Consider the following 25,133-nt stretch of genomic DNA (forward strand, 5'->3'; position numbering starts at 1 on the left):
AATATCGCAGCTGACAATTACATGCGGCGGGCACCTTGAAGGGGCCAACAAATTGGCGACCGACAGGCATTTCTCCTCCGCCATTGTTTGGGCCAGGTGGCCGCCGACCAGAGCCTTGGCCGTTTTTAGAAAGGCCCAGCTCGAAGCACTCAAGTGGCACGGCGAAAGGTACAAGAAAGGTACTCCTCCTCTCCAGCTCCAACTCGAACTTCCAAGCTGCAGTCCATCCACTTGCACAATCGCCGCCATAAAAGAGACAACACACGGCACACAGGTTGGTTTAGTTAGGTCTAGACATTTATTAAGCAGGCAGGCTGGGTGGCTCGGTGGCCAGGTGATGGAGCAGCTCTGGCTGGGCATTGATGGTGTGCACACTAGCTTGAGCACAGTTTAATTTAGATGTGTAGATGTTATTTATATATTTGAAATATGTTTTATAGCAACCCAATCACTGGGTTTGGTTGTTGCTAATATTATTATGTTATTATTAATATATATTATATATTACTGCTGCTACTCGAGTCGGGTGTCGCTCACTTGGATTCGGCTGCCGCACTATTGGCGGACTTGGTGGCGGCTTTAATTGCGGCCGCCGACGTGCGCTTCACACTGACCAAGACATTACGCTTCGTGGAAGCGGGACCTGGTTTGGCCACTTTGCCAGCCGGCTTGGGCGTTGCCGTCTTCGCCGGCTGCTTGGCTGCGGCAGCAGCTGTGGTCTTGACCGTCGGAGTGACCGCTGCGGCAGCTGGCTTTTTCTCCGGCGACTTGGCCACCGGTGCGTTGTCTTTGGCTGCTCCCTCATCGGCATCGCCATTCGCTTCCTCCTTAGCGTCTTTCGCCTTGTTTTTCTCGCTGAAAGTGGATACGCATTGCATAAGATACTCGTGTGATTTATTTCTTTCAACTTACCTCTCAATGTCAATGTTAAGCACGGACTCATCCTCATCGTCCTCCTCTTCCTCCTGTCCAATTGGCTCTACCTCGGCCAAAAGATCGCCCAGATCCTTGTCGACCTCTTCCCACAGCTTTTCATCGTGATGGCCATCTTCTTCGTCATCTTCATTGCCATCGTGGAAGTCTTCGTCCTCATCCTCGTTCAGCTTGCCATCGACATCGTCATCGCCCTCCGCGTCGTCATCGGCGGCCTTCTTTTCCTCGTCGTGATCCTCATCATCGCCACCGTCCGGCTTGTTCTTCTTCTCCTTCTCCTCCTTGTTGCGCAGGAAGGCCTTCACGTGGGAATGCTGCAGGCAATGCTTCTTGGTGTAGTCCTCCAGTGACACGTCGTCGATCTTGGCGGAATAGTGATTGCACAACTCGCAGTAGAAAGCCTCAATGGTCTTGATAAAGTCCGGACCAATCAGAGCGTTCTTGCGGACCTCCTCGTCCTCGCTCTTCAGAGCTGTTTCCGCCTCCGTCACCATGGCCTCCACATCGGCATCTATCATGTCCACATCGATCTCACCCACCGAATCGACGGTCTGGAATTTATTCAAATCAATCTCGCGCTCATCCACGCTATCATCCGACCCGGACTCATCGTTGCGGGCCTTATTCTGCAAGCATACAAAAATGAATAATTTATAGCTCTTGTTGATAAAGGCGGAATAATTTAAGTGGGAAAAAATCGTATGGGAAATGGAAGTCTGATTAAGAAATGCAAGAGGAAACAAAAAAATTATTAAGTGGGTTTGTGTACAAGAAAATTAATTCAAATTAAAATGGTAAATGATTCTTGTTACACCAAGTTCCCAGATCTTTTTGTAAATTACTTAAACTCACCCTAATGTGCTCCAGTGAGCAACGGTGGTTCTCGTAGAGCATGGCATTCTTGAATGCCAGATGGCAAGAGCCGCAGTACGGCATCAAGAACTTCTTGATAGTCTTGTGGTGCTCGGAGGCCTGGTGAAGATTCTTCGGCTGGCGGTAGGCCAAGCGGCAGAGGCGGCAGTACCGCGACTCGTGCTCCTCCTTGCTGTTCTCCTCGATCTCGCGCTGCGTCGTTCGCTGGCGGGCGCGCATGCGCTGCAGATCGGCTCGCTGATTCAGGGCCACTTGGCGCATGGAATTCTTGTGGGAGCGCGAGTTGAGATGGTAGTTGTACTCCTAGAAAATAAAATTAAAGGTCAGCTGATAAACATTTTAAAGTGTGAAAAAAAAAACCCACCTTGAAGGTCACACACTTGATGCGACAATGGACGCAAATCAGCTTGATGAAGCTGCGCTTGCGATTGTTGTGGTCATCGTCCCGATGGCGAGAGCTGCGTCGCTCCTTGCTGCGGTCATCGTCCGAATCGTCCTTGTCCTTGCGCGACGAGCGCTCCTTCTTACTCGACGACGACTTAGACTTCGACTTGGAGTCCTTCGAGTCGTCCTTGTCCTTCTTCTTACCTGAACTCGATGACTTCTCGGACGTCGACTTGGTCTTGGCCTCGTCACCTTTACCATCGCCATCGCCGGCTTCGGCATCGCCCTTTGCCTTGACATCCTCGTCATCGGAGGCCTCATCACCGGTCTTGACGCTCTTCGGACCACCGGACTCATTCAGGTCCTTGTCCTCATCGTCATCGCCGTCGCCGTGATTATCATCATCATCGTCATCGTTGCCATCGGCGTCGCTCTTGTCATCGTTGTTGTTTGACTTACTGCTGCGCTTTTTACCCGGTGACGTCTTCTTGCTCTTATCGTTCTTCTCATCATCGTCCTCTTCGTCATCGTCATTATTATTATCATCATCGTCGTCGTCGTCAGTGTCATCGCCTCCATCGGCGTCCTTGTCCTTGCCTTTCTTCTTCTTGCTTTTCTCAGCATCATCGCCATCCTTGTCCTCATTGCCGCTGGATTCGTCGCTGCTATTACCGCCCTGGCGTTGTCGTCGCAACGAGCTACATTTGGGTGGAATGAATTCGAATGTGAAGTCATGGTCAGGTTGGCACAGGATGTTTGGTTTTACTTTGTTTTTGTTTTGATTTTTTTTTTTTTTGGTAAAAGGCAAGTTCAAATTTTTGTGTCTTTATATAAAGTACATAAGAAGCTGGGTGGTAAACTAACAAAATACGTTCTTGTCACAGAGTGTCGGGTGTTTTTACATTTTTTTTTTTTTGGTTCGGTTTTTGTTCGAATTGTTCTACTTAGTTACACAACAAGATACACACGATGAATGGGGTTTCTCTGGAGGCAGCTCAGTTGATCTGGCACCGAGTGCTCTCCCCCATTCAGTTGCAGATTCCTCACAGAATCCCATCACAGTTCACACATTATAATCTCAATCTCACAGAGATTGCTTTCAATAGTTCTCTGCGTATCCTCAATTGTCTTTTTTGTTTGGAGTATATTTTGATTTTGATTTGTTTTTTGGTCTATTTACCTTTTCAACTGCTGAATCTTGAGCAGGCGGGCCCGGTCTTTCTGCTGAGCATAGAGCAGCTGGCGGCGCATGGTGCGCAGGTCATTCGATTCGTTGACGCGGGTGCGCACAACGCGCATACCACCCACCCGCATCCCGGTGCGCATCATGCCGCCCCGCATCGACATTGTGCCGCGGGGTCGGGATATATAGCTGGTGCCCGCCACGCTGCGCATCATCCGCTTCGGCGGACCCATCGATCCGTCCCGCTGATGGCGATGGCTACCGCCGCCACCGCTGGTCGAATCATCACGCGGGCGGTAGGAGCTTGAGCTACCGCCGCCGTTATTCCCGCCGCCAGTGCTGCTCCGCTGGTGATAGTTCGACGAGGAGGAGCCAACGTTCTGCGACGAGGACGAGGGTCGATCGCTGCGATCGTTCGACGAGGACGTGCGACGATAATCCTATTGACGATTGATGAGTAGGAAGGTGTGTAGGAGCTTTGGTTTTGGTTGTTTGATTTCGATTTTGTTTGTATCAAATATCAAATATAGGTGGTACACATTTATATTTATATAAAACATATATAGACTTGTTGGTTGAATGAAAAGAATTGCTATATAGCTACAGACTGATATTGATATTCTGGTTCTGATCTGATCGGATTGGTTGTGGGTTATATTATTATATCGCAATATGCTCTTATTGTTATTATTTCCTGCAGCGTGTTTTGTGTGTGGTAGCATGATGGAGAAACCTCAACGCTTATAGCTTAGCTACTTAGATTTGGATCGATATAATATGCATATGCGGATGTACACACTGATATAGATTTCTATATAGCTCTGCTCGGATTTTGACATTATTAACCGACATTCAAGACATTCGGTTTTCGCTTTTTATTATTTTTTGGGGAAAAATTTGACTGCTGGACTGCTGATACAAGACAAGAGATTTTACTGATCAAGATCACGTTAATCGCTTCAACAGTTCTCTACAGGAAGTTTTTGCTTTCTCATACTCGTATATGTGGAATCAGTTTGAATCGAATCGAATCGGATCGGATATCGATCGATCGGTCGCTGGCAAAAATCATTATCAATATATGCCCGCCGCGCCGCTGCCGATGCTATGGACAATACACAGATTTATATAGATTTTATGGTCTTATGGTCAGACGGTGCTCCAAAGTGCTTGTCTGGCAACTTTGAGTCCGCGCGCTGTTTGCTCTTTTTAGGACATGTTATGCTTTAACGCTCGATAGGCTCAACTCAGTCCCGCGTTTAAGCTTCACAAACAGTGCTATAAATATTTGGAAAGTCATTAACATTACACAATACAGTACATGGCGTTTGGCTTAATGCATAATTAGTATATATTGACCTTTGGAATAGCGTGCTTTTAGCATTGGAATTAGGGCAAAATATAACTTACGTCTTGGCGCGGGCGTTTTCGGTCATCGTTGCGATCACGAGAGGAGTCCTAGACACACATCGGATAAAAATACATTATGAATAAATATATTATATATATAGATGGATTTAGGTAATACATCACTCATTTCCTACACGACATTTCACTTTTACTCATGCATCTCAGGTAATTTGTTTCTGTGACAGTTGCAATTAGAATAAAAGGGAAAATTTTGAGTTCTTTGTATATTCAAAAAACTTTGTATTTTTCGTGAATTCATTTAACAGGGAAATCCTAGCAACGTAAATTAATAATTATTCTCAAAATTTTATTGTATGTATGTTTGAAGCATTTTTAAATTGTAAATAATATGAAAATACTATTTTTACCTCATTTGTATTTTCTGAACAGTATATTCCTATACACATATATTTTCCACAAAAATAAGTGTGCTGTTTATAAGCTGTTTTTAGAACGCAAGTTCTTTTGGACGAATCAAGAAGATTAAGTGGTTTTTTTTATTTGACTAAATATTCAATAAATTTTCAGTGCATTGTATAATTTGTGATAGCTAGAAATTTTTTTGAAGATGCGTTAGACAGATTATTTGCTAGAAACCTAGAGATAAACACATTTTGAATTGTGAGATTGCTAATAAGCAAACCTTCTTATCTCATTTCAATAAGGGAAATGCTAATCAACCTTTTGACCTTTCCGCCTCATTTTTACGATAAGATTTTTTATAGTTTAAATTATTTAAATTGATTACATTAAAAAATTGTGATTTCTTTATTCAATATTTTGACAGTGTGTTTTAAAGTGAGCGATATATTGAAAAATTTGCAATAAAATGAAAAATGTTCAAACTTACATAGCTGCGCTTGTGGCTCGAGGAACTGGACTCGTACCGCCCACCGCTGCTCGAATTGTGGTGGTTGAACTTGTCCCGACTCCTATTATCATAGTGGCTATTTCCTCCGCCTCCGTTGTTGTTGTAGCGGTTGTTGTTGTTGTGGTAGTTGTTCTCGTACCGTCCATTATTCGGGCGATAATTGCCCTGGGTGCGAGTATTAACATAGTTGCTGGAATTGCGATTGTTGTAGTATCCACCGCGAGTGGTGCCACCACCACGTGGAATGAATCCTCCGCGTCCGCGCATCTCTATGTTATTTTCTTTTTCTGTCTGAACCGAAAAAAAATGGCGAGATGCCGTAAAAAGATGATTATCAGATTTGCTCCGCCTCAGCGCGTATGTATGTGAGCGAAAAAGAGCAATCTGTCCAGCGCAGCACCCCCTTTTCCACGGATGTTAAACTTTTTTTTGCCGCCGGTGGCGTCGCTCGCTAGGACAAGAAATCGATATTCTGCCGGCCCCACATTTTTGCAGCTTATTTTCGCATTGATTTACGCTACTTACCTTTTGTCTATTACTATTCACTGATTCACTGAAGCAGACGCTACTTAAAAGTCTACTTTTCACTAGAAATTGCAAGTTTCCTACTGCTTTTCACAATTTTCCCGACCGAAACGGATTTTTTTTGCTCGAATGGGGGAAAAAAATTCTAGCAATGGCGAATGGCGCTGTCACTTTTGGCGATGTATCGTTTGCGATGGTTTTATTGATATCGATGTTTGGTTATTCGATTATATTTTGAAGTGTGGTGTTGCCAGATAGTAGAACCTGTGTTTTACCAGGGGTGGAATCTTTTTTGAATCCGTTTTTTTAATTTGATAATACATTATAAGTAAATTTAGGTAGTTTAATAATATTAAAAATTAATATATTTTTGTCTTGCTTTTTTGTTTTGACCAAGTGGTATTAAAACTCATTTCAAGTGGTTCTTTTTATCCACACGCACTTCCCAAAGTACTTTTTTTTCATACCCACATATGTAAAACACAATTTTAAATATGCAACTATATATTTATTTGTACATAAAGTCGATTTCAAAAGGTTTTCATTCTTTAAAAAAAATAGGTCAACCATTTCTTTGTTTGGTTTCAATCAAACCAACTCGGGACATAAATTTTTTATCCTTAGGATTTCGGGGCATTTTGGTGGAAAACATAATAGAATTTGTCAGATCGTGGATTTTAATGTTTTTGGAAAAATTGCTTCTCTGTTAATTTTCACAGTACCAATAAAATTACTTAACAGCTCAACAGCTTTAACGCACTATAAATGTATCGTAAAAACGCGTCAATCAACTAACACACACGACTAATTCAATAAAATGGATAACAAAACGATATCCGAACCAAAAACGAACTAAAAAATAAAACAATAAAGATTTCAATTGGCGATACGCTTTATTTTTCGCTAGAAAATATATCTTGATGTGTATATTTTCGATTCTTTGTACCAACAACTTAATAGCTAGGCATGGTAAAATTAAACTAAAATTATGCTCTTAAAATGCAACTGAAATTTTAAATGAACTAAGTTGGTAACTGCAAACAAATTAAATTCATAGCAACATCTCGTCGTGTTTCTCCGTTTCGTATTTCTATGTACATCATGCAGATATTATAATTAAGAAATGCACAAATAATTGGAATGCATAAACAAAAGGCAATTTGATAAACGCGGCGGAGGAAGACACATTCGTTTTTAATGCGATGGATGAACAATGAACTAAATATGGCAAAAATTAGATTAACATAAGTTCTAGACATTTAATTAATATTGGAAGAGCTTTGGAAACAAATCGGTGGAAGTAAGTTGAAGCTAACCAAATCATCTTTGCGTTAACAATTTACTTGTTTTTCTTTTAAGTTTAACATGAAATTAAATGCATTGAATAAATATAGTTGTGCGCGTGTATAATGTATGTATGTGTATGTGATTTGTGTGTATGCAAAATGGAAGTAAATTTGTTCTTAACAATGTTTTTTGTTTGTATCCTACAATTTGCCGAATACGTATCGTGTGTTTAACATTAGCTGTATGACAGTTATATAAAGTAAATATACATGTAGATGTATGTGTTTTTTTTTGCTTTTCGCATTTTCTCGTTTCTTGTATATAATAGCTTTCACATTTTGTTAGAATTATTTGCTTTTCGTTTGAGTCGCCTCTGGGCAACACGCCTAGCTTAGATAGTTTTTAGAAATTTTCGCTACGCCTAAAATAACTGGTATAATGTAGGTATTATTACACATGTAAATATAAAGATATATATATCGTGGATCTGCTATTTACATTTCATTTCATTTCGCTACTAATCATTAATGGTATGGTATTCCAACTTAGGCTAGGCTTTAAAAAATCTTAGCAATTTTTGAGTTTTTTTTAGTAGTTTAGGCTTATAAAGTTATCAGTTTTCAGTGGTTCTCTGCCCCATTTGCGCTCACAAGAGTGGAAATGCTCCTTCCATATTGGGTGTTTTGTTTGCGTGTATAAATAATGTTAGCACATACAAAAAATAAATAGGCTTATAAATATTTCGATTTCGCTTTCTTGTTTCTCTTTTCATATTGTTGTTGTTTCTGTTGTTGTTGCTGGTGTAGGCGGTACCGTAAAAATCTGGTGTATAAAAATCTGTTAATTAAAAAACTTAGTCTAGACCTTTACAACTCGTAAAAATTATACAAAAAAAGGAGCCTAGAAATTAGCACAAAAAAAAAAAACTGTTTGTACAGCAGCATCTCCTGGTTTGGAACTCCTCCTTCTCCTTCTCCTCCTCCTGCTCCTCGGTGTCCACAATGCCTATGCGTACTCCTTCCTTCACCTGGTCGTGATGATGGCCCGCGGCAAGGCGAATACGCACAACCTTGAACGCTAATAAATCGGCGGCGCCGGCTGCGATGACGATGTGGTGCTCGGTGGTGCAGCCACCACGCTGGAGGTCGTCGACGACGGACTGGAGGACGAGGCATTGCCGCAGTTATTGTTGTTCAAGTTGTTGTTGTGCCGCTGCAGCTGGTGGCTGCGCAGCGGCTGAAACTGCGACTGTTGCTGCTGCATCGACGACTGATGTTGCTGCTGCTGCTGCTGATGTTGCTGCTGGAACTGTATTCGCTGATGCTGATGCTGCAGGTTGTGCAGATAGTAGGCGTTCATATTGCTCGTTGCCGCCGGCTGATAAGGATACGCTCGAACATTCTGCATGGTCGGCAGCACTTGCTGCGGCTGGAACTGTTGCAGTTGCTGTTGCTGCTGCTGTTGTTGTTGCTGCTGCTGGTTCTGACGCTGCTGATTCAACTGGCCGGCGGCTCGCATCATGTGACAGTAGTTGTCATCGCCAATGGGCGCCTCCTTGCTGCCATACTTCAGCTGGCCCGTGATGCCCTGCTTGTAGTCCCGGTGATCCTTGTCGATGGCGTACGCCTTCTCCCGCAGCTTCTCAATGGTGCGCTTGAACTCCGCGAAGGCGTGCGGTGAATGCTTCTGCAGATCGGTGGCCAGCGGCACGAGGGGATTGTGCTGCTGGTGCTGCGTCTGCGACAGGTGCTGGTGGTAGGTGAGCGGATCGAGCAGCGACTCCAGCACGCTCATGTTGGACATGATCAGCGTGTGGATGCGCTGCAGATCGAGCGGGGGATCCAGCGCCGTCACCAAATCCATTTGCAAGTAGTTGATCTGCGTGTCCGAGTATTTATTGCACCCGGGCGAACTCTCATCCGAGCGGCCGCAACAGCTGTAGAAGCCACCAACAAAGGCCGAGGTATGCATGTAGCGCGTCCGCAGTGAGTTTATCTGCTGGATCTTGTGCAGCAGGTCGAACCACTCGCGCTCCTCCACGCAATTCGTTGTCTGCACAATCAGCGCCCGATCGTTGTGCACAATCTGTGGGAGAAGAGGCGAAAGTAAATCTTATTCTCATCTTCGCTCTGCTATGCTCTGTGTAATTAACATAAATTCTGTGTGCGCACGGTGTGGCTGGCAATTGCAAAACAATCGCACCCAAGTGAAATCGTTGGCTGAGACAATTCCCACATCTTGGCTAAGATAAAACACAAAAAAACAAAAAGACAAAATCGCACCCACAATGACGATTCTTTTCTGCGTCGGCTGCAAGTGTTTCTAGGTTTTGAAATTTCCCTTTTTTTTGTCTTACACTACGACGACGACCGGCAATAACAATAGTGTACGCAAAGCGGGCCTCTGCCAGCTCATCTGCATAATAATGCTAATTATTTTTAATTGCCACAACTTGTCATTCGGCGTACAAAACTCTGTGAGGGATTAGTGAAAGTTCCGCGGATTTCTTTTGGTTTTCTCTAGCGGAGAGGATGGGCCTGTTGCCGTGCTGATGCCACCGATTGATGGCTAGACCATCGATTAGCAGCCACTGTCAAACGCCCACTCAGCCACATGTCTCAGTCATGACTCCTCCTCCTCCACCAGTGGAGGCAGTGGTGGCATCTTTTCAGATGGAAGATTCAGGCTAATTTTAGTTGGCTGGTGAATTCGAGAAAGCTAATTAAAAGTAGAACAAAAAGGCTAGTTGATTGTGCTTTTTGTTAGAAAGTTAGAGTCGTAGTTTAAATAGGTTTTTCAACTTGGATTTCTTAGGCATGTCAGAACTATAAATATAAATGAAACTTAGTAATATTTTAACATTACATTCAACTGAGAACTAAGTAATGGAACATAATTTCTATTTGAAAATTCTGTGGCTTCACTTTACGAAGGAAATGTACTTTGGCTAACAGGAATAGAGTTCTTAAAGGAACCCTAAGTAACTCCCACCTTGAAAGCTTACAACCAACCGAGCAGATGGCTTGTAAAACCAGCTGAATTACCATCACTGCCCGGAGGCGTGTGGGCTTTTTGCTGCCTATTTATAGATGTAGCGTGGATCGCGCGTTTCCGGCACACTGATCGTGTGCATTATTCGCGTTGCATACATGGCACTCGCATCGCAGTAACCAAGCAGCCAAAGTGCTGATCCAAAAATCGAATGAATGCTCACCTTAAAGCAGTTCTGCATCTTGAAACTCTTGTCGTTCAGCTGCTCCACGCTGGCGATCTCCTGGAGCGGTATATCACAGATGGGTTGTTTGCCCTTCGACTTCGCGTAGCTGAGCGAGCGGGTGGTGAGGCGGAAGTAGCGCTGCTTGAACTGCCGGCCGAAGCGTTTCCGGGACGTGGGATACTTGGTCATCATGCTGCCGGGGGAAGGAGAGCAAAGAAAGCGGATTCTTAGCAACCACATGCCCTTCGGGATCTTCCAATCGGATCGGATCGGATCACTCTCTGTTCTTGTTACGCAATCGAAACAAAAACAGAGAGCTAATTGTTCAACAAATTACAAATTACAAGCAATACAATTTCTCTTACCCCTCGCTAGACGTTAGTATAGGTTTAATGTGTGTGATGAGTAAGTGTGATTTTTGTTTTGATGGGATGGTGATGGTGATTATGCGGTTGGTTTTGATTTCGATTTATTATTTGATTTGATTTTTTTTTTTTTTTTTTTTTTTTTTTTTTGGTAAAAGCAGCGCGCGGAAAAGAAGAGAAAGACAAAGAAAGTTTCGGTATTAGAATAAAACGAAGCGTATTCGAACCAAATGTCTTGGGGGTGGGGGATATGCCAAATCTATAGAACAGGGTATTTATAGAGGGAGGAGCATTGCACAGTCCACCAATTGATATTCTCTAGAGGCTACTAGGGGAGCATCCCTTGACCAGGCAAGTTATCCCTGCCCAGTCATTGGGTTTTTGAGGAGGGGGAAACCATCGAAATAAAGAACCCTCAACTTACCCCTCTTTAAGTAATACTGGTTCCAGGGGAGTCGAATCCATCAGTGTGTGAATGCTGCTGCTCGCCTTGTTGGGCGTCGAGATTACCTCCAGGAAGTGCTTGACCGCCTCCACGTGCTGCTCCGTGCAGAATTTCTTGTATAGCTCGACGGTGAACTCCTCCTTGCACGTCTGCTGCGACGATCGGGAGCTGACCAAGTTGCCCAGCGATTGGATCGTCTTGGAGATCAGGGTCAGCGTGCGACTCGTCTGTGCATCCTGTGAATTTAATATAAATAACATAAATGGATGTTTATGAATCCGAATTAAAGGGTAAAGCATTAATGTTAATCCCTGGTTTACTTACCAGTCGCTCGGTGGTTAAATCGAAGAGTTTCGGTCCCAGAATGGCCGGAGCAAAGAAGCGCAGGAAAATGAAGCCGGAGACCACGGAGTAGCGCACCTCGCGATTGCTGGGGAAGTGCTTGCCCGCACATTCGCGCAGGTCATGGAAGATCTGGCACAAAACCTTCGGACATCGATCCGCACTCTTTGTGATCGCCTCAAAAACCCTTTCCACGTAATCCTGCAGGTTGTGCAGATTCGTGTCTATCGCCGAGCGATCCTTGATCTTGCTGGGATCGATCTCGCAGGGTTTCTTCTCGGCCACGATCTGCGAGAGAACGGGACGCAGTGTTTGATGGAGATAGTGCAGGCCGGACAACCGCATCGCCTCGTCCATCATCTTGGAGACCAGCGTGTTGCCCCGAAAGATGGTGGTGGGATCTGTCAGATGGGAGATCTCGTGATCCGCCAGCACCTTGATGATCGGCGCAATGCGCTCCTTGTACGTGAAGATCCGAACGAGCGGTTGGGCCACCTCCGTCTTGCCGGAGACTAACTCTCCGAGTATGGAAACAGCAGACACGGTGATGGGTCGCTGATCCTCCGACTCCGCCAAAAGATTCAGCAGATCATCGTAGGTGGCCAGCGGGAAGACATGATCGGCGGTGTAGTTGAGGTTCAGTCGCAGCGATCCGATGGTCGAGTCCACGCTCAATCTCGTCCCCGGGGGCGTGGCACATGAGCGGGGCGTGGCGTTCAGCGAGCGACAACTGTGCGTCATGGAGCGCGGTTGCAGATAATACCAAGCCGACGATGGAACCGCCTGTTGCTCCTTGGCATTCAGCATCGGTATCCGCACTTCCCCAAGGAAGACTTTATCGGACATCGCTCCGTGTGCATCGTGCCACACGCTGACCACGATCTCCACCAGATCCGCCACGCCCTGTGGATAGATGGCATAGCCCTTGTTGGCGGTGGATTCCAGGGAACCGGTGCTCTTGTTGCTACCAGTGGTATTTGTGCTTCCCGGCTCGGCATCGATGTGGAGATCAAAGTACATGGCCTCGTCGAACTCCGGATTGACGGTCTTCTTGCGCTGCTTCGTCCTTCGCGTCACCTGCTGCTTGTTGCTGTAGTGCGCGGTGCAGACCACGAAGGGATCACAGGTGCCCTGCTTCTTCGAGAGATCCACGCAGGTGGGCACTTTGATGGTGACGCCAACGCTTCTCGCATGCGACTTCCAGCCGGCCAGCTGTTCCGCCGATGTGGAGGATGTGCTGTTGATCGTCTGAATGTGCTGCGATGGCGGACGATGCACGTGACCAAATAGTCCAGCAGCTCGGGTTTTCAGCGTCATTGCTGCGGTCGAAGAGGCCGCCGCCGCAGCAGCTGCCGATCGCTGCTGGATGTTGCTCAGTTCGCTGTTCTCCTTGTAATCGTTCAGTTGCGCCCGCTGCTGCTGGAGATTGTGGTGCTGGTGCTGGTGGTGGAGGTGCGTCGACAGGTGTTGGCTGTGCCCCAGTGTGTGCTGCACCAGATCGATGCTCTCCGCCAGCGATTGGCTCTGTTGTTGGGCCTCCGTGAAGGCAACCTCCACGTTCACCATGCCCTGCACCTCGGAGTCCTGATCGACTGGTCGAAGGGAGAACCAATGGTCCTTGTGATTGTACATGTGCAGCTCCTCGCGCTTGATCGCTATCTTGCCAATCGGCTTGTCCTGCTTCATGTCCCGATCCCACAGATAGATGGTCAGGTAGCGGAAGCGACGCGGGATCTTGAACTGGTGCTCCTCGCCGAAGAACGGCATCAGTGTGCGTTCGATGGTCGGTGTGCGGAAGATCTCCTCCTGGTCCAGCGCAATTGTGCAGAAGACATCGCGGGTGCCCTGTGTGCTGCAGCTTGTGTTGGCCGCATTGCGACTGCTCAGATTCTTTGCCTCGCCTGGAATTAGATAAAGATGGATTAATTACCAAGTTAATAATGCATTTAAAGAGTTTAAAGTGGGTCAAAATGGCTTCTTCAAGATTAATTATTGAGCAAGTAAATTAACCATTTATCAAGCCAAACGAGTATAACCCTCATTACTTAGAGTTCCTAAAGATTACAGTCTTGGTTCAAGGTGAGCACATAAGCTTAAGATTAAGTGATTATCTAAAGTGTTATTCGAGTAAAATTTGTTTGTTTCCTGAAAAAGTTAAGACCACTTTAAAGGCGACGGAAAAAAGTAAATCATTGGGGAAACCAAAAACTGATTTACTATATTATTAAATGATAACGAAAAGCTCTTTTAAAATGTGATATATATAATATACAACGAAAACTTTTCTATTAATAGCTAACAAAAGTAATAAAGAAACCTAATAGTCATATTAAAGAACAGCTATTAAAAAGTCGGCCTAAACACACACTTTCTCCCATCAACCGGAAAGACTGTTAGCCGCTATCAGTCATTCATTAGCATTATTAATGCAATATTATCCCCCCATTTTGGCATCAACAGATGTTTGGCCTTGACACCTGCCAACTGCTGTTGTAAAGGCTGTAAAAAAAAAGGCACAACAAGCGCGCCTTATCCATTACAGCACTTATTCGATTCGAGCGGGCTCTTTTGATTTCCGAAAACGGTCAGCGGACGTGACTTCCTGTGCGAGTGTCGAGTCGATACCTATATATCGTATATATACTGTATAGTATCGTATAGTATGGATGGTGGTCGCAATCTATAATGGATGCTCCGTCACCTGGGACACAACAAACACACACACGCACAGAAAAGCCAACCAAGGGGGGCAGGGCTCAATCACATTCGCATTGGCTGGCGCTTGGCTAGACTGAATAGTAAACGCTTCTAATAAACGAACGGCAGGCCTTGATAAGCGCCAAAGGGTGAAGGCGCTCGGCCCACAAGGCAAGTACATACGTACTATACTATAAACTTGCTCAATGAAAGAAATTAGCGGCAGTCGAGCGGAAATATAATAAGTGCACGCACACTCCTTCAGTTTTACGAGTCGAGTGTGCTGCTCTGTATTTTTACCGGGAATTGTATCTGTATCTTTTTGTGGCAAATTCGGTTTCGCCAGCTTTTAACAGTAAAACTTCCATGACTGGCACTTTATCATCTGCCTTATAAATGATTTGAGGTGCACGCAATTAAGAAAATTTTAAATATAAAAATAAAGAACTGGGTGTTTAAATCCCATTAATTCCTATAGATTAGAAATGCTTAAGATTGGCTGTTGGACTACTTGATATTTTATATAAAATAAGTTAGGAAAGGTTATTTTGACTTGATAGTTCGATTTACCGAAGATTTTTTCAAGAAAGTTATATTTTAAAAAGCTTGACTGTAGCTGAAGTTTGTTTTTCATTGAGAACCCGGCTGCCCCGCCCCATTTTCCGACCCTGTTGACACAGCTGGGCGGTAGACTTTATATATATATATGCTATATATGTACCATGTGTGCTTGGAGGTGAGCTATAGCTTCGTTTACATATACGAAGCTCGTAGGTTTAGCTATCGCGACTATCAATGGGGTTATACGTTATATGTCCGCCTGAGTATCTGTGTGCTGGCAAAACAACGGCACTTTTCACAATCACAATCGCACACTCTCACACTTTTACTGTGCGTTTGTCGTATGGAAACAAGAAACCCGCCGATAACAAAGACATTCGTTTTCTTTTTCCAACATGTGAGTTTTTTCTTTCATGAATGAAAAACCCCGCGAACAGAAGCACATTTTATATGCAAAGTTAACTAAAAGCAAAGCAATCGGCAAAAAGGCTACAAAACAAACACAAAACGCCAAATGAAGAAAAAACAAGAGTTGGGGTTTTTTCTTTCTTTCTTTCTTTATATATATATATTTCGGTGGAGAAAAGCAAAACAGTAAATTTCATTCATAAAATAATAGTGGTGGTAGTAAATATAGGAGAAAGAGGAAGGAAGAGAATTAAGGGGGAAACCCGGCACAAAAAATGTGTTGAAATTTTTTGCGTTTCTGTGACGTTTATAATTTATTTGTGTGTTTTTTTTTATGGCTTTGCCTTGTCATTGACTGCCCCACTGAATGTTTTTATTACTCGTTTCATTTTCGTTTTTAATACCCTTGCGGAGGGTATAAAATTGTTGTTTACCAGTTTGTAACGCATTGAAGGTGACACTTTTGACCCTATAAAATTATATTGTTTCTAAGCGAGTTACTAACTGCTAAATTATAAATAAAAACGCTATCTATCCTACACATGATTTGATGCAGCAATACGTCGATGCTTAAAAGAAAAATTATTGCAACTTCTTATCTTAATTTGCATAGCTTCAAGGGTATATAAAGTTCGACATGTCTTACTTTATCTGTTTTTTTTTTTTTTTTGAGGCATTCGAGACAGACTGACAATTCAAGTTTTCTAAATATAATGACATAATTTGCGGAATTTCGATAAATTTCGCTTACTCACCGACAGAAAGCTATAATAAAGAGGTGATAAGGGGGAAAAATTGCAAAGCGAATTCCATGGAATCGAACGAGCCCCCACAGCGACTGGCGAAATTATATTCTATTCATTTTGCTTAGATATGGAATGAATGTGGATATTCGTCCGATATCCGACCTTCAGATGCATTGGGAAACACTATAACACAATCGCAGTGATGGACGCTTGGGTGTGCATATATCATCTTACATATGCCAAACACGATAAACGGAACCAGAGCTCGATGAACTGGGAGAATCCAGAAGGTTTAAGCATGGATAAAGTCAAGCGGAAGTTGGCTCATCGATTTTTTTTTCGTTTAATGGGTGGAGAAGCATTTTCGACATTTTTGCACTTCCATGAGAACGGAAGTGATACGATTGCTTAATATTATATTATATATTTTAATAGGAATTCGAAGATTTTTTAAAGAGCAAGCGGAAGTTTGTTTATGACTTTTTAAAAGCTGGAAAATTATACAACCGATATCCCTATGGAAACAGCAAAAATTGCTCATATTTAAAAAAGAATGCGGAATATTTCTGTGAATGTTATATAAAACCAAACATTTTTTATACAATTAATATTTTTATTTTTTAAAAACACATAACTTACTAGTGATTTACTAACAAAACTGATAAAACTTTGAAGATTCATTTGGTGTAAACACAAATACATTAGATCATTGCTTAGTAATTTGTGGTTTATAATATGTATAATTAGTTATTCGGAATTACCGAGATGAATAATACCTTTTGAAATTTTATGTTAAATAAATATGTACTGAAATTTAAAAACCAATTAATTCATTATCGAACATTGTTTACGCAGACTTGGTGTGGGTGATCGAAAATTAACCAGATCGCTGGGATTTACATAGAGATATATCCCTTTGCAAACAGCATGAAAAACATGCGGCATGTTTCTTTCAACATTTTCAGGGGACCCCAAAAATAGAATCATCCTGCCATGTGGCACATGGTTATATGCCACGGCTCCAAAAAACGAAAATCGAAAACTTCTAAAGTCAGCACCGCTAACCGTGGAAATTGCTTTTCCTCCACAACATTGACATTTGCCTTGGGGATGCGAAGTGGGGGAAAATGAAAATTACAACACGATCTCATTTCCACACCCATCATTATTGGGTCGAAGGCAGGGTCTCATTAAATGCCTGAAATTTCCATGATTTCCTTCGCAGACGGAAAATTAAATTTAAAGACTCTGAAAGTAGATTTCCTTTTTTTTGCCCCCCACTTTTCGCTTTTCTGCACAATATGCAAATTGATTCAGTGCAGCATGAAACGCGCGCGAATTAATGAGGCGATTACTCCGCGAGTGCTGCGAAAAAAAAGAAATAAAGAAGGAAGCAGACAAGCAGACATCGCTGTAATAAATTCTAAAAAGGCAAAAACAAAAACCAGCCAGCAAAAGCAGACATTTATGCAAAGGAACGGAAATAGAGATAAATTCTTGTGTGTATGTGTGTGTTGTTTTTTTTTGTATTCCAGCTGCTTTGCGAGCGGAAGGGAGATTTACACAGACAGATCTTTGTGTCTGTCTGGGCTGTTTGTTTAAACGCCAGCTTCCTGCGGCCAAAATGATTGTTTGCACTTTTGGCGGAAAGGTGGGAAAGAAGCCCTTGGCTTCTGTTGCATTTCCCTGCACTCGATTCTAAAGCCCTTGTGTACATCATATCCCCTTAAGTACACTTCCTTTTTCCGCTGCCACTTCCTTTGGCCATAAAACCAGAAAGGGCTCTCCTAACGTGTTGCGCAATTAGCCAGTTTGTGGTTGAAATCAGGTTCGTTAACTTCAGCCTAAACCAAACCCTTTTTAGCCGCACAGAAAGATGTAGATCACTTAGGAAATGGTATTAAAAAATCAATTGTGATTTATGGTTTACAAACCTACTTATTATGTCTTACTTATCGTACTTAATTTAAGATTATTATTGTTATACCTGGACATTTCCTTTCAAAATGAGATCTAATTATAAATACTTTTATAGTACAAATTCTTTTTGAGCATTAAAAAAGTTTATAATTTATTAAAAAGGTATCAAACAGTAACGTTTTATACCACCTATTTCTAAAATACATTTTCTTTTCCTTTGTAACTTAGTGCATTTGGATTATTTTAGAGAAAAAGAGAACCCGAAACCAGTTTGTTGCCATCTCTTTCCCTCCTCCCCTTTATTTCTCTGTACGTGCTGATCGATTTCCGGTCTGATTACGCTTCTCAGATCATCTCACGATCTTCTCCTGTTGTGGCCAACTTTGTGTGGCTTCTGCCCTATGCATGTTTATTGGCTTTTCATCGACGTCATTGATCTGGACTGTGTTTATGAACAATTCACGCTGTTTATATGGCATACACCCCGTATATAGCATCTTATCGTTTATATCAAAGTCCAGATGAGTAATTCCCAATCGAATAATCATTCCTGTCACCACTCCGAATTTCAATCCAAGCCATTGCTTTCTTTGGCTTAAATTTTCGTGTTGCCAATTTACCTTTTTGGCACTATTAACCTTCAATTGCACACATCACTCAATGTGAGCGACGCGAACGCACGACTTTTATTTCCAAATGGCCAAATTGGGCAGACGCCTATTACTACGAAAAAAGAAAAAAAATTAAATAAAACTAGAAATGCCGCTCATTAGAGGCAAGTCAACTAGCGACGACACAAAAACTCGCCTGACTGTGTGCCATAAAAATTTAATAATGATAAATACACTTTTTGTAAGGCGCCCACACAATTTGGAAGGCGGCTGCGAAGCAACCAAGCCAAATTGGCCTTGGCCAAAAGCGGTTTTCTATGAGCCGATATGTGGAATATATGAGCCAAGGATCAGCGATTGACAACGCTTTGTGGGAACAAACATCGTTATGCAATTAAAGAGAAGGTTGCATTATTAGGAAATCACAAATATAACCATCAGGGGTTATAATAAATAATCTAAGGAACCAAAACATTGCATAACTCAACAGAAGGTTAAATTGCTAGATGTGGATATAGGGAACACTTAACCGTCATTATTCCACGTGGTTTTGAGCAACCCCTCCCTGAAACTCTTCAAGTCGAGTGGTTTAGGCGCATCTAACGACTCCAAACGATCCCTCATTTCCCATTAAAAACTTGTCCCCAGCCTTTAACAATTCTTGGCCCCTGACATTTCCGCTGTTGTGTTACCTTTTGAGAAACTACCACAGAAACCTCAGAATAAACGACACTTGAAACGAGCCAGCGAAGCGAACAAATTGTGGCTTCAAATTAATAACACAACCCAGCTCCGAAAAAGTGAAATAAAAACAGAATTCATTTTAATTACAAATTACAAGAGACTGATTGTGAGATGGAACCGAGCGAGTGAGTAGCTCCAAAGAAGCGCCACAATAAAAACAGAGGGACAGCGTGAAGTTCAAAGCCTTGGGAGGTGGAGATCCGGACGACAACTGACCGGGGGTTCCACCGATGCCTCTGACCCCAACTAAAGTCAACAACATCAAAGTAAATGCGAGGAGGTCAAGCGTTAAGTCATAAAAAGGGCCCTCTTAAAAAAAAAAAAATTGGTTGGGGAAAAAGGGAAATGGGAGTATGTATAACATTATAACATGCTGCTGTCTTATTGTGGAAAGCAAGAGATAAATGTTAATCATCGCAGGCAGAGTCATCAACGTCATCGTTGTCATTGCGATTGTGATCCCCCTTTCCCCACATCTACACAGAAAAAAACTATATTTTCACTTGATAGAACCACTTAAGGGAGCAAAAAAAAGTGAATAGCATTTAATAAGCAAAATTTTCTGCAAATTATAGTGTATATATTAATGGAGATAGATTGCTGCTATAAACATGGCATAAAGAATATCCTGTCTTATAAATAAAAGACTAAAAACTATATAGTGAATAGCATTTAATAAGCAAAATTTTCTGCAAATTATAGTGTATATATTAATGGAGATAGATTGCTGCTATAAACATGGCATAAAGAATATCCTGTCTTATAAATAAAAGACTAAAAGAATAAAGCTCAAAACAATATCATTTCCAAAAGGTTGCCTTTTTCTTTCTGTACCTGAAAGCCACAAGCAGGCCGACTTCGACCTGAATAAAAAGTATTTTAGAATGCGCTAATTACATAAAAACTCAGCTTCCTTGGAAGCGGCAAACAAAGTTGTTGGCGACTAACCTCGCTTGGCCAATAAGCCCCCGGCCTTTAGGCTAATTAACATTGTTCCCCGCCATATTTTCAAATGAAAATATTCCACTTTAATTGTGTGGCTCAGGCTAAAAAATATATGTATTAGAAAAATGATTTAAAGACACGACCCGAGAACTAATTGTCAACATCGCTTTGGCTTCCAAAGAGAACCAGCTAGAAAAGTTTCAAGCGATCTTTGGCTCGTTCAATTGCAACCAGTTTTGTTGGCCTGGTCGAGTGGAGCGGGCGGTGAGGTGGAAACTTGACAACAAACTGGAGAACAAGACGACAACACAACCGGCTTTTAATTAATTACCTTTTTTGGCCAAACTATTTATTGTTGTTACAGAACTAAACAGAACAGAACAGAACAGACTTGACTAGTCCATGTTAACTAGATATCTCTGTTCTGGGTCTTCAAGTTCAACGAAATCTCAATTGCGTGTGGTCTGAATTGTGAGTAATTCCCCCCCAGTATATGTCATTGATATTCACTGGGAGATCGGTAGTGAGTCACATACATACGTACACCCACACCCCTCTCTCTCTCCCTCTCCCTCTCCCTCTCTCTTCTTTTCTCGTAGAAAACGAAATTTAGGTTATGCGCTAAACATTTTAATTAAGTGGAAAAGTATTACGCCAATTTCGGTCGGGTGGAGGTTTCGTGTAGAAATCGCTATGGCCAACAAAATGGAAAGCTTGCAACAATAGCAACAAAAAGCGAAACTCCGTGTGTAATTGAAACTGAGCACGATGTGGAAGTATTATTATTAAGCATGCAAAGCATAATGAAGTGGAAATATGAAACTTGGGAGAAGAATGCAGGGAATATGGCATTTATAACGCTACATATATAGCGGATGGGAACGAAACCGATTGGTCGGGGGTAAAAAAGGTGACACAGCTAATGTGCTATAATGATGCGATAATCAATGATGATTATAGGAAATGACTAACTTTCATTCTCCAAACATCGGAAAGAGTGTTTCTATTTAAATCTAAATAAAGAATTTATAATGATATATTTATTTTATTTTATTAATGGTCAAATTTCCTATATAATTGCTGTATTGTTTTGTTAGCAACCACCATTTTTAACCAATTCTATTGGGAGTCCGATGTAATATCTTCGAAGAATCTCTAAAGGAAGTGCAAATTTTAACCACAAAAGCAGCTGAAGAAAATAGAGGTAAAGGGGCTAATTTGCCATAACGACCCGATAATCGAAGGAAGTGCATAACTTTCGTTCAGTCGTTACAGAAACGTGTTTTAATTCATTTTTAACCGATATTGTGCCAACTTCTTCAAAGAAGAACCCAAAAGGGCGCAGCAGGCTTAAAGCTGCCGATGGTGGAGGGGCACAAAGGAAGTGGCGAGAATAAGGTAGGCAGCAAAGAGGGGACAAAGACAGAGGCGCATGCGAAAACAATTGAAGCGTGCAAAAAGCAGCTGGAAAGCGAAGATAAAAAAAAAAGAAAAGAAAGGAAAAAGCAAGAGTTTTATGGATGAAGAAAAAGAACCCAAAACCGCATCACACGAAGGGAAACTTTGACGATGGGAAACGGAAATCAAAAGCGGCTACAATGTTGTTGTTGCTGCAGCTTTGCATATTATTTACGTTGCGAGCGTAGCAAAAGCTGCTTATGAGTTGCGAGATTGAAAAATTGTGAAGCAAAGGTAAAAATAAATGCGTGTGCAGGTGTGAAATTGAGATCACGGCAACCCTTTTTCCCCCTCCCCCCGCCTGTGGTTATTCATAATTCAGTTTTACGTTTCTCACGAAAAACAAGGCACAGACAGGAAATGTTAAACCACCAAGACCAACCGCAAGTTTTTTAGCCCCTCTCTTTTTTTCTTTTCCTATCTCTCTCATGTTTTCCAGAATGAAATATATGGAAGAAGCGAAACTGAGAGAGTGTCATTCATTCATTTGACCTTTTGCCAATATATAGTAAGCCATTAATCGATGCTGCTCTTTTCGCTTGTTGCTACTGCCCCCACCCCATGATAATCATTCATAAAACAGACACCTTCGTATTGAGAAAAGTACACCGAATTCGAAAATTCCATTCATGAAAAAACCCACACATTGTTGCTGGGATCTCTCGCGTTTGCTCTGGTGTGTGTGTGTGAGCATGCGCTGGAGCGTCGCACACCAACACATATGCTTGATTTCCGATTCATTCACAAAAAGGGGGGCGCATTCGAAACGGCAGGGGGAGTGGGTCGAGGGGGTGATATAAACTGAATGCCATAACATTCAGCCTGGTCATCCAATGCTTTCCAGCAGCAGCAACCACAAATGCAATTGCACTGCTGCTGCACCAAAATGGGGAAAAAACATTAGGAAAAAGCAAGAGAAGCAACACGCACACACAGACACAAACACTGGGGAGCAACATGCGAGTAGGAGAGGGACAGCATGTTTATACACTTAAACACAAAATGCATTTCTAGAACAAAAACACATTTGATTGTTTAAATTCAAGATTTGCTCGGCTTCGAACTAATAAAACCGAGATTTGCCACTTTATAGAACACTCTTGTTGGAATTTATATGTTGATTTGCCCCCTTTTAGTGTTGTTTTCAGCACAGAGGGACTCCGCGGGGCGACGGCGACGCTGTCAACATTCCAGCACACTTTGCACTATGAAAAACTCTCGTTTCGCCGCGAATTTTATTAAACTATCATGTCCCGCATGTTCATCTTCGTTTGTTTAGGGTTTTTAGACAATTCCGCACTAGTTTTACATACCAATTTTCACTTTTAATTGCTCTTCAATGCGCACTTCGCGTGTTTCGGCCATTTTGTTGTTGTTGCTGCTTGGCTCGACGGCGACGAACGAGTCAATAGCGCCGTCTCGCTCGTCGTGCATATAGCGCTTCTTCTTCAGCAGCATTGTGCGCCCGTTTTCATAGCAGGCGGCTTTCTGTCGGTCACTCCCGTTTTTACTTGCAACACGCGATTATAAATTGTGTTGGATTGTTTTTCGAATTTTAAAGCGATATTTTCACACGGGTTAGTCTTTTGAAGGTTAATTAATTGGTTATCGCACTTCGTTATTATTCACAAGATGCAGCGCTGCAATCCGTGCCGAGCTGAATTGACGAAAAAATGAGTCGATTTGCCGCTCACGAAATGCACTTTTCCTGTTGCTTTGGATAGGATGCAAAGGAATTCGTTGACACTACTGTTTTTGACATGCACAACAACACAAGTAACTTAGAAAAATTTTAATATTCTCGTTTCACTCGCAATCTCTTATTTTTCCGAAGTTTTTTACTTTGCAATTTGCGCGTCGGAGCAACACAACCTTCTCGAATCGAACTCAAAAATAGAGTGACCGCTAGTTTGTTGGCTTTTCCTAGTGGCAACTAGTGTGACCGGTTCACATCACACCAAAAATATCAAAAGAGAACTAGTAGGTGAAACTGTCTATTAACAAGTGTCAGAAACTTTAATTTGATAAAACAATTCCACGTTGTTTTTAACAATGAGAACTTTTGTTTTTATTATTTCAGTGGTTAACTTGTACTGTTAGAATCAGATGAAATAGATCTTAAGTTCCGACTCGATAATTCAAGAGTTCCTGTTATCGAACTTTTTTAATTAATGAAAATGTCAGTTAAAAATTTGTTTGGTGAAATGCAAAATGACTAGTTACTAGTCGTCCTCGTTGTTAATTTTAACACAATCAAATTATAACTTGTGTATTATGCATTTAGAGTAAAAAGGTCTACTTTTTTATTTTTGTTAAACACCGAACCACAAATGTGTTGTAACACCGCCAAAACGAAACTGAATTAAAATTTCCAAGCGGCAAGTGTACGCACCTCCCGTAATTTTGTGAATGAATACCAATACACACAAAAGGTCTCGTACACTCAGGCAAACACATGTTGCACCGGCGCCAACAGCGGCGGAAGCAACGAACCGACAACTGAAGATCGAAACGGAGAAAGTCCTGCTCTTAGGCGACCCAAAGAGTGCTCTACCATAAAACCGTTCAATTTAAAACCAATGTTTTCTAATTTTTTGCTATAAAAACAAAAATAAGAAATCTAATAATGTTTAATTTTTGTAAATACTTAACAAAAATTTAGTTTTCAAGTTCAATTGGTTTTGTTAGTATATGAATTTAATGCGATAATATATGTATTTACAGAGTTGAACTGCTGTGTTACAAACGTAATTGAAATAAACCGAGATGCCCTCCCTTAAGCAGTGTAGTGTACCTTACGTGGGCGTTCTGTCTCACAGACAGAGCAGAGGAAGCAGCCAAACTACACATATTAAAAATACAAATATCCAGAAACGAAACAAGGCAGTGAAATGTGAAATTCACACGGCATCCGGAGAGCAACGCCGGCTGACTTTAAGTTGTTTTACGCATATGTCGGTTCTTCTTCTTGGGGAAACCACATGCATCACAACAGAAGCGAAATACTCACTACAACAACAACAACAACAACAAAGTAAGACGATGGTCATATCACAACTGCCGCCAATAAGTGGAAGTAGTTGGGTCAACATTTAAAATATGTTGTCCAGGTCGTTTGGGCTAGGTTTCATTGTTTCCGAATGCTGTTATTTGTCCATCCCACTCCCTTTAAATGCACTGCCAAAAACGTAGCTCTAAGGAAGTCTAA

The 25,133-nt window shown here is 42.1% G+C and overlaps 2 protein-coding genes across 4 annotated transcripts; both read right to left on the bottom strand.

Annotated features, from left to right (window-relative positions):
- Window positions 1-275: 275 nt before the first annotated feature.
- LOC108087533 (glutamic acid-rich protein) lies at window positions 276-6,343 on the bottom strand. 2 transcript variants are annotated; one of them, XM_017184939.2, is made up of 8 exons: window positions 6,180-6,343; window positions 5,634-5,941; window positions 4,784-4,831; window positions 3,371-3,813; window positions 2,171-2,888; window positions 1,786-2,109; window positions 913-1,559; window positions 276-855 (listed from the first exon to the last, which is right to left on the bottom strand). In XM_017184939.2, the coding sequence occupies exons 2-8, from the start codon at window positions 5,919-5,921 to the stop codon at window positions 534-536; spliced, it is 2,790 nt and encodes a 929-aa protein (XP_017040428.1). In that variant the 5' UTR covers window positions 5,922-5,941; window positions 6,180-6,343; the 3' UTR covers window positions 276-533. The 2 variants fall into 2 exon arrangements, with proteins under 2 accessions (XP_017040428.1, XP_017040427.1); XM_017184938.2 differs by having other exon boundaries at window positions 5,634-5,945.
- A 710-nt stretch (window positions 6,344-7,053) lies between these two features.
- Window positions 7,054-24,094, bottom strand: LOC108087509 (GTPase-activating protein). Of its 2 annotated transcripts, XM_017184906.2 has the most exons (6): window positions 23,239-24,094; window positions 11,818-13,736; window positions 11,473-11,729; window positions 11,049-11,054; window positions 10,681-10,876; window positions 7,054-9,551 (listed from the first exon to the last, which is right to left on the bottom strand). In XM_017184906.2, exons 1-6 carry the CDS (start codon window positions 23,381-23,383, stop codon window positions 8,544-8,546), a joined length of 3,531 nt encoding a protein of 1,176 aa, XP_017040395.1. In that variant the 5' UTR covers window positions 23,384-24,094; the 3' UTR covers window positions 7,054-8,543. The 2 variants fall into 2 exon arrangements, with proteins under 2 accessions (XP_017040395.1, XP_017040396.1); XM_017184907.2 differs by lacking the exon at window positions 11,049-11,054 and having other exon boundaries at window positions 23,239-24,093.
- Between the last annotated feature and the right edge of the window lie 1,039 nt (window positions 24,095-25,133).

This window comes from Drosophila ficusphila, unplaced genomic scaffold, assembly GCF_018152265.1.
Source record: "Drosophila ficusphila isolate 14025-0441.05 unplaced genomic scaffold, ASM1815226v1 contig_106, whole genome shotgun sequence".
NCBI lineage: Eukaryota > Metazoa > Arthropoda > Insecta > Diptera > Drosophilidae > Drosophila > Drosophila ficusphila.

Coding starts and splice junctions, on each gene's coding strand:
- LOC108087533 (XM_017184939.2), bottom strand. CDS start 5,921: ATGCGCGGACGCGGAGGATTCATTCCACGTGGTGGTGGCACCACTCGC. Junction 3,814..4,783: donor GAAAACGCCCGCGCCAAGAC/GTAAGTTATATT, acceptor AATCGTCAATAG/GATTATCGTCGCACGTCCTC. Junction 2,889..3,370: donor AAGATTCAGCAGTTGAAAAG/GTAAATAGACCA, acceptor ACCCAAATGTAG/CTCGTTGCGACGACAACGCC.
- LOC108087509 (XM_017184906.2), bottom strand. CDS start 23,383: ATGCTGCTGAAGAAGAAGCGCTATATGCACGACGAGCGAGACGGCGCT. Junction 13,737..23,238: donor GCAATTAAAAGTGAAAATTG/GTATGTAAAACT, acceptor ATCTAATTCCAG/GCGAGGCAAAGAATCTGAGC. Junction 9,552..10,680: donor AGATGCAGAACTGCTTTAAG/GTGAGCATTCAT, acceptor CTTCTCCCACAG/ATTGTGCACAACGATCGGGC.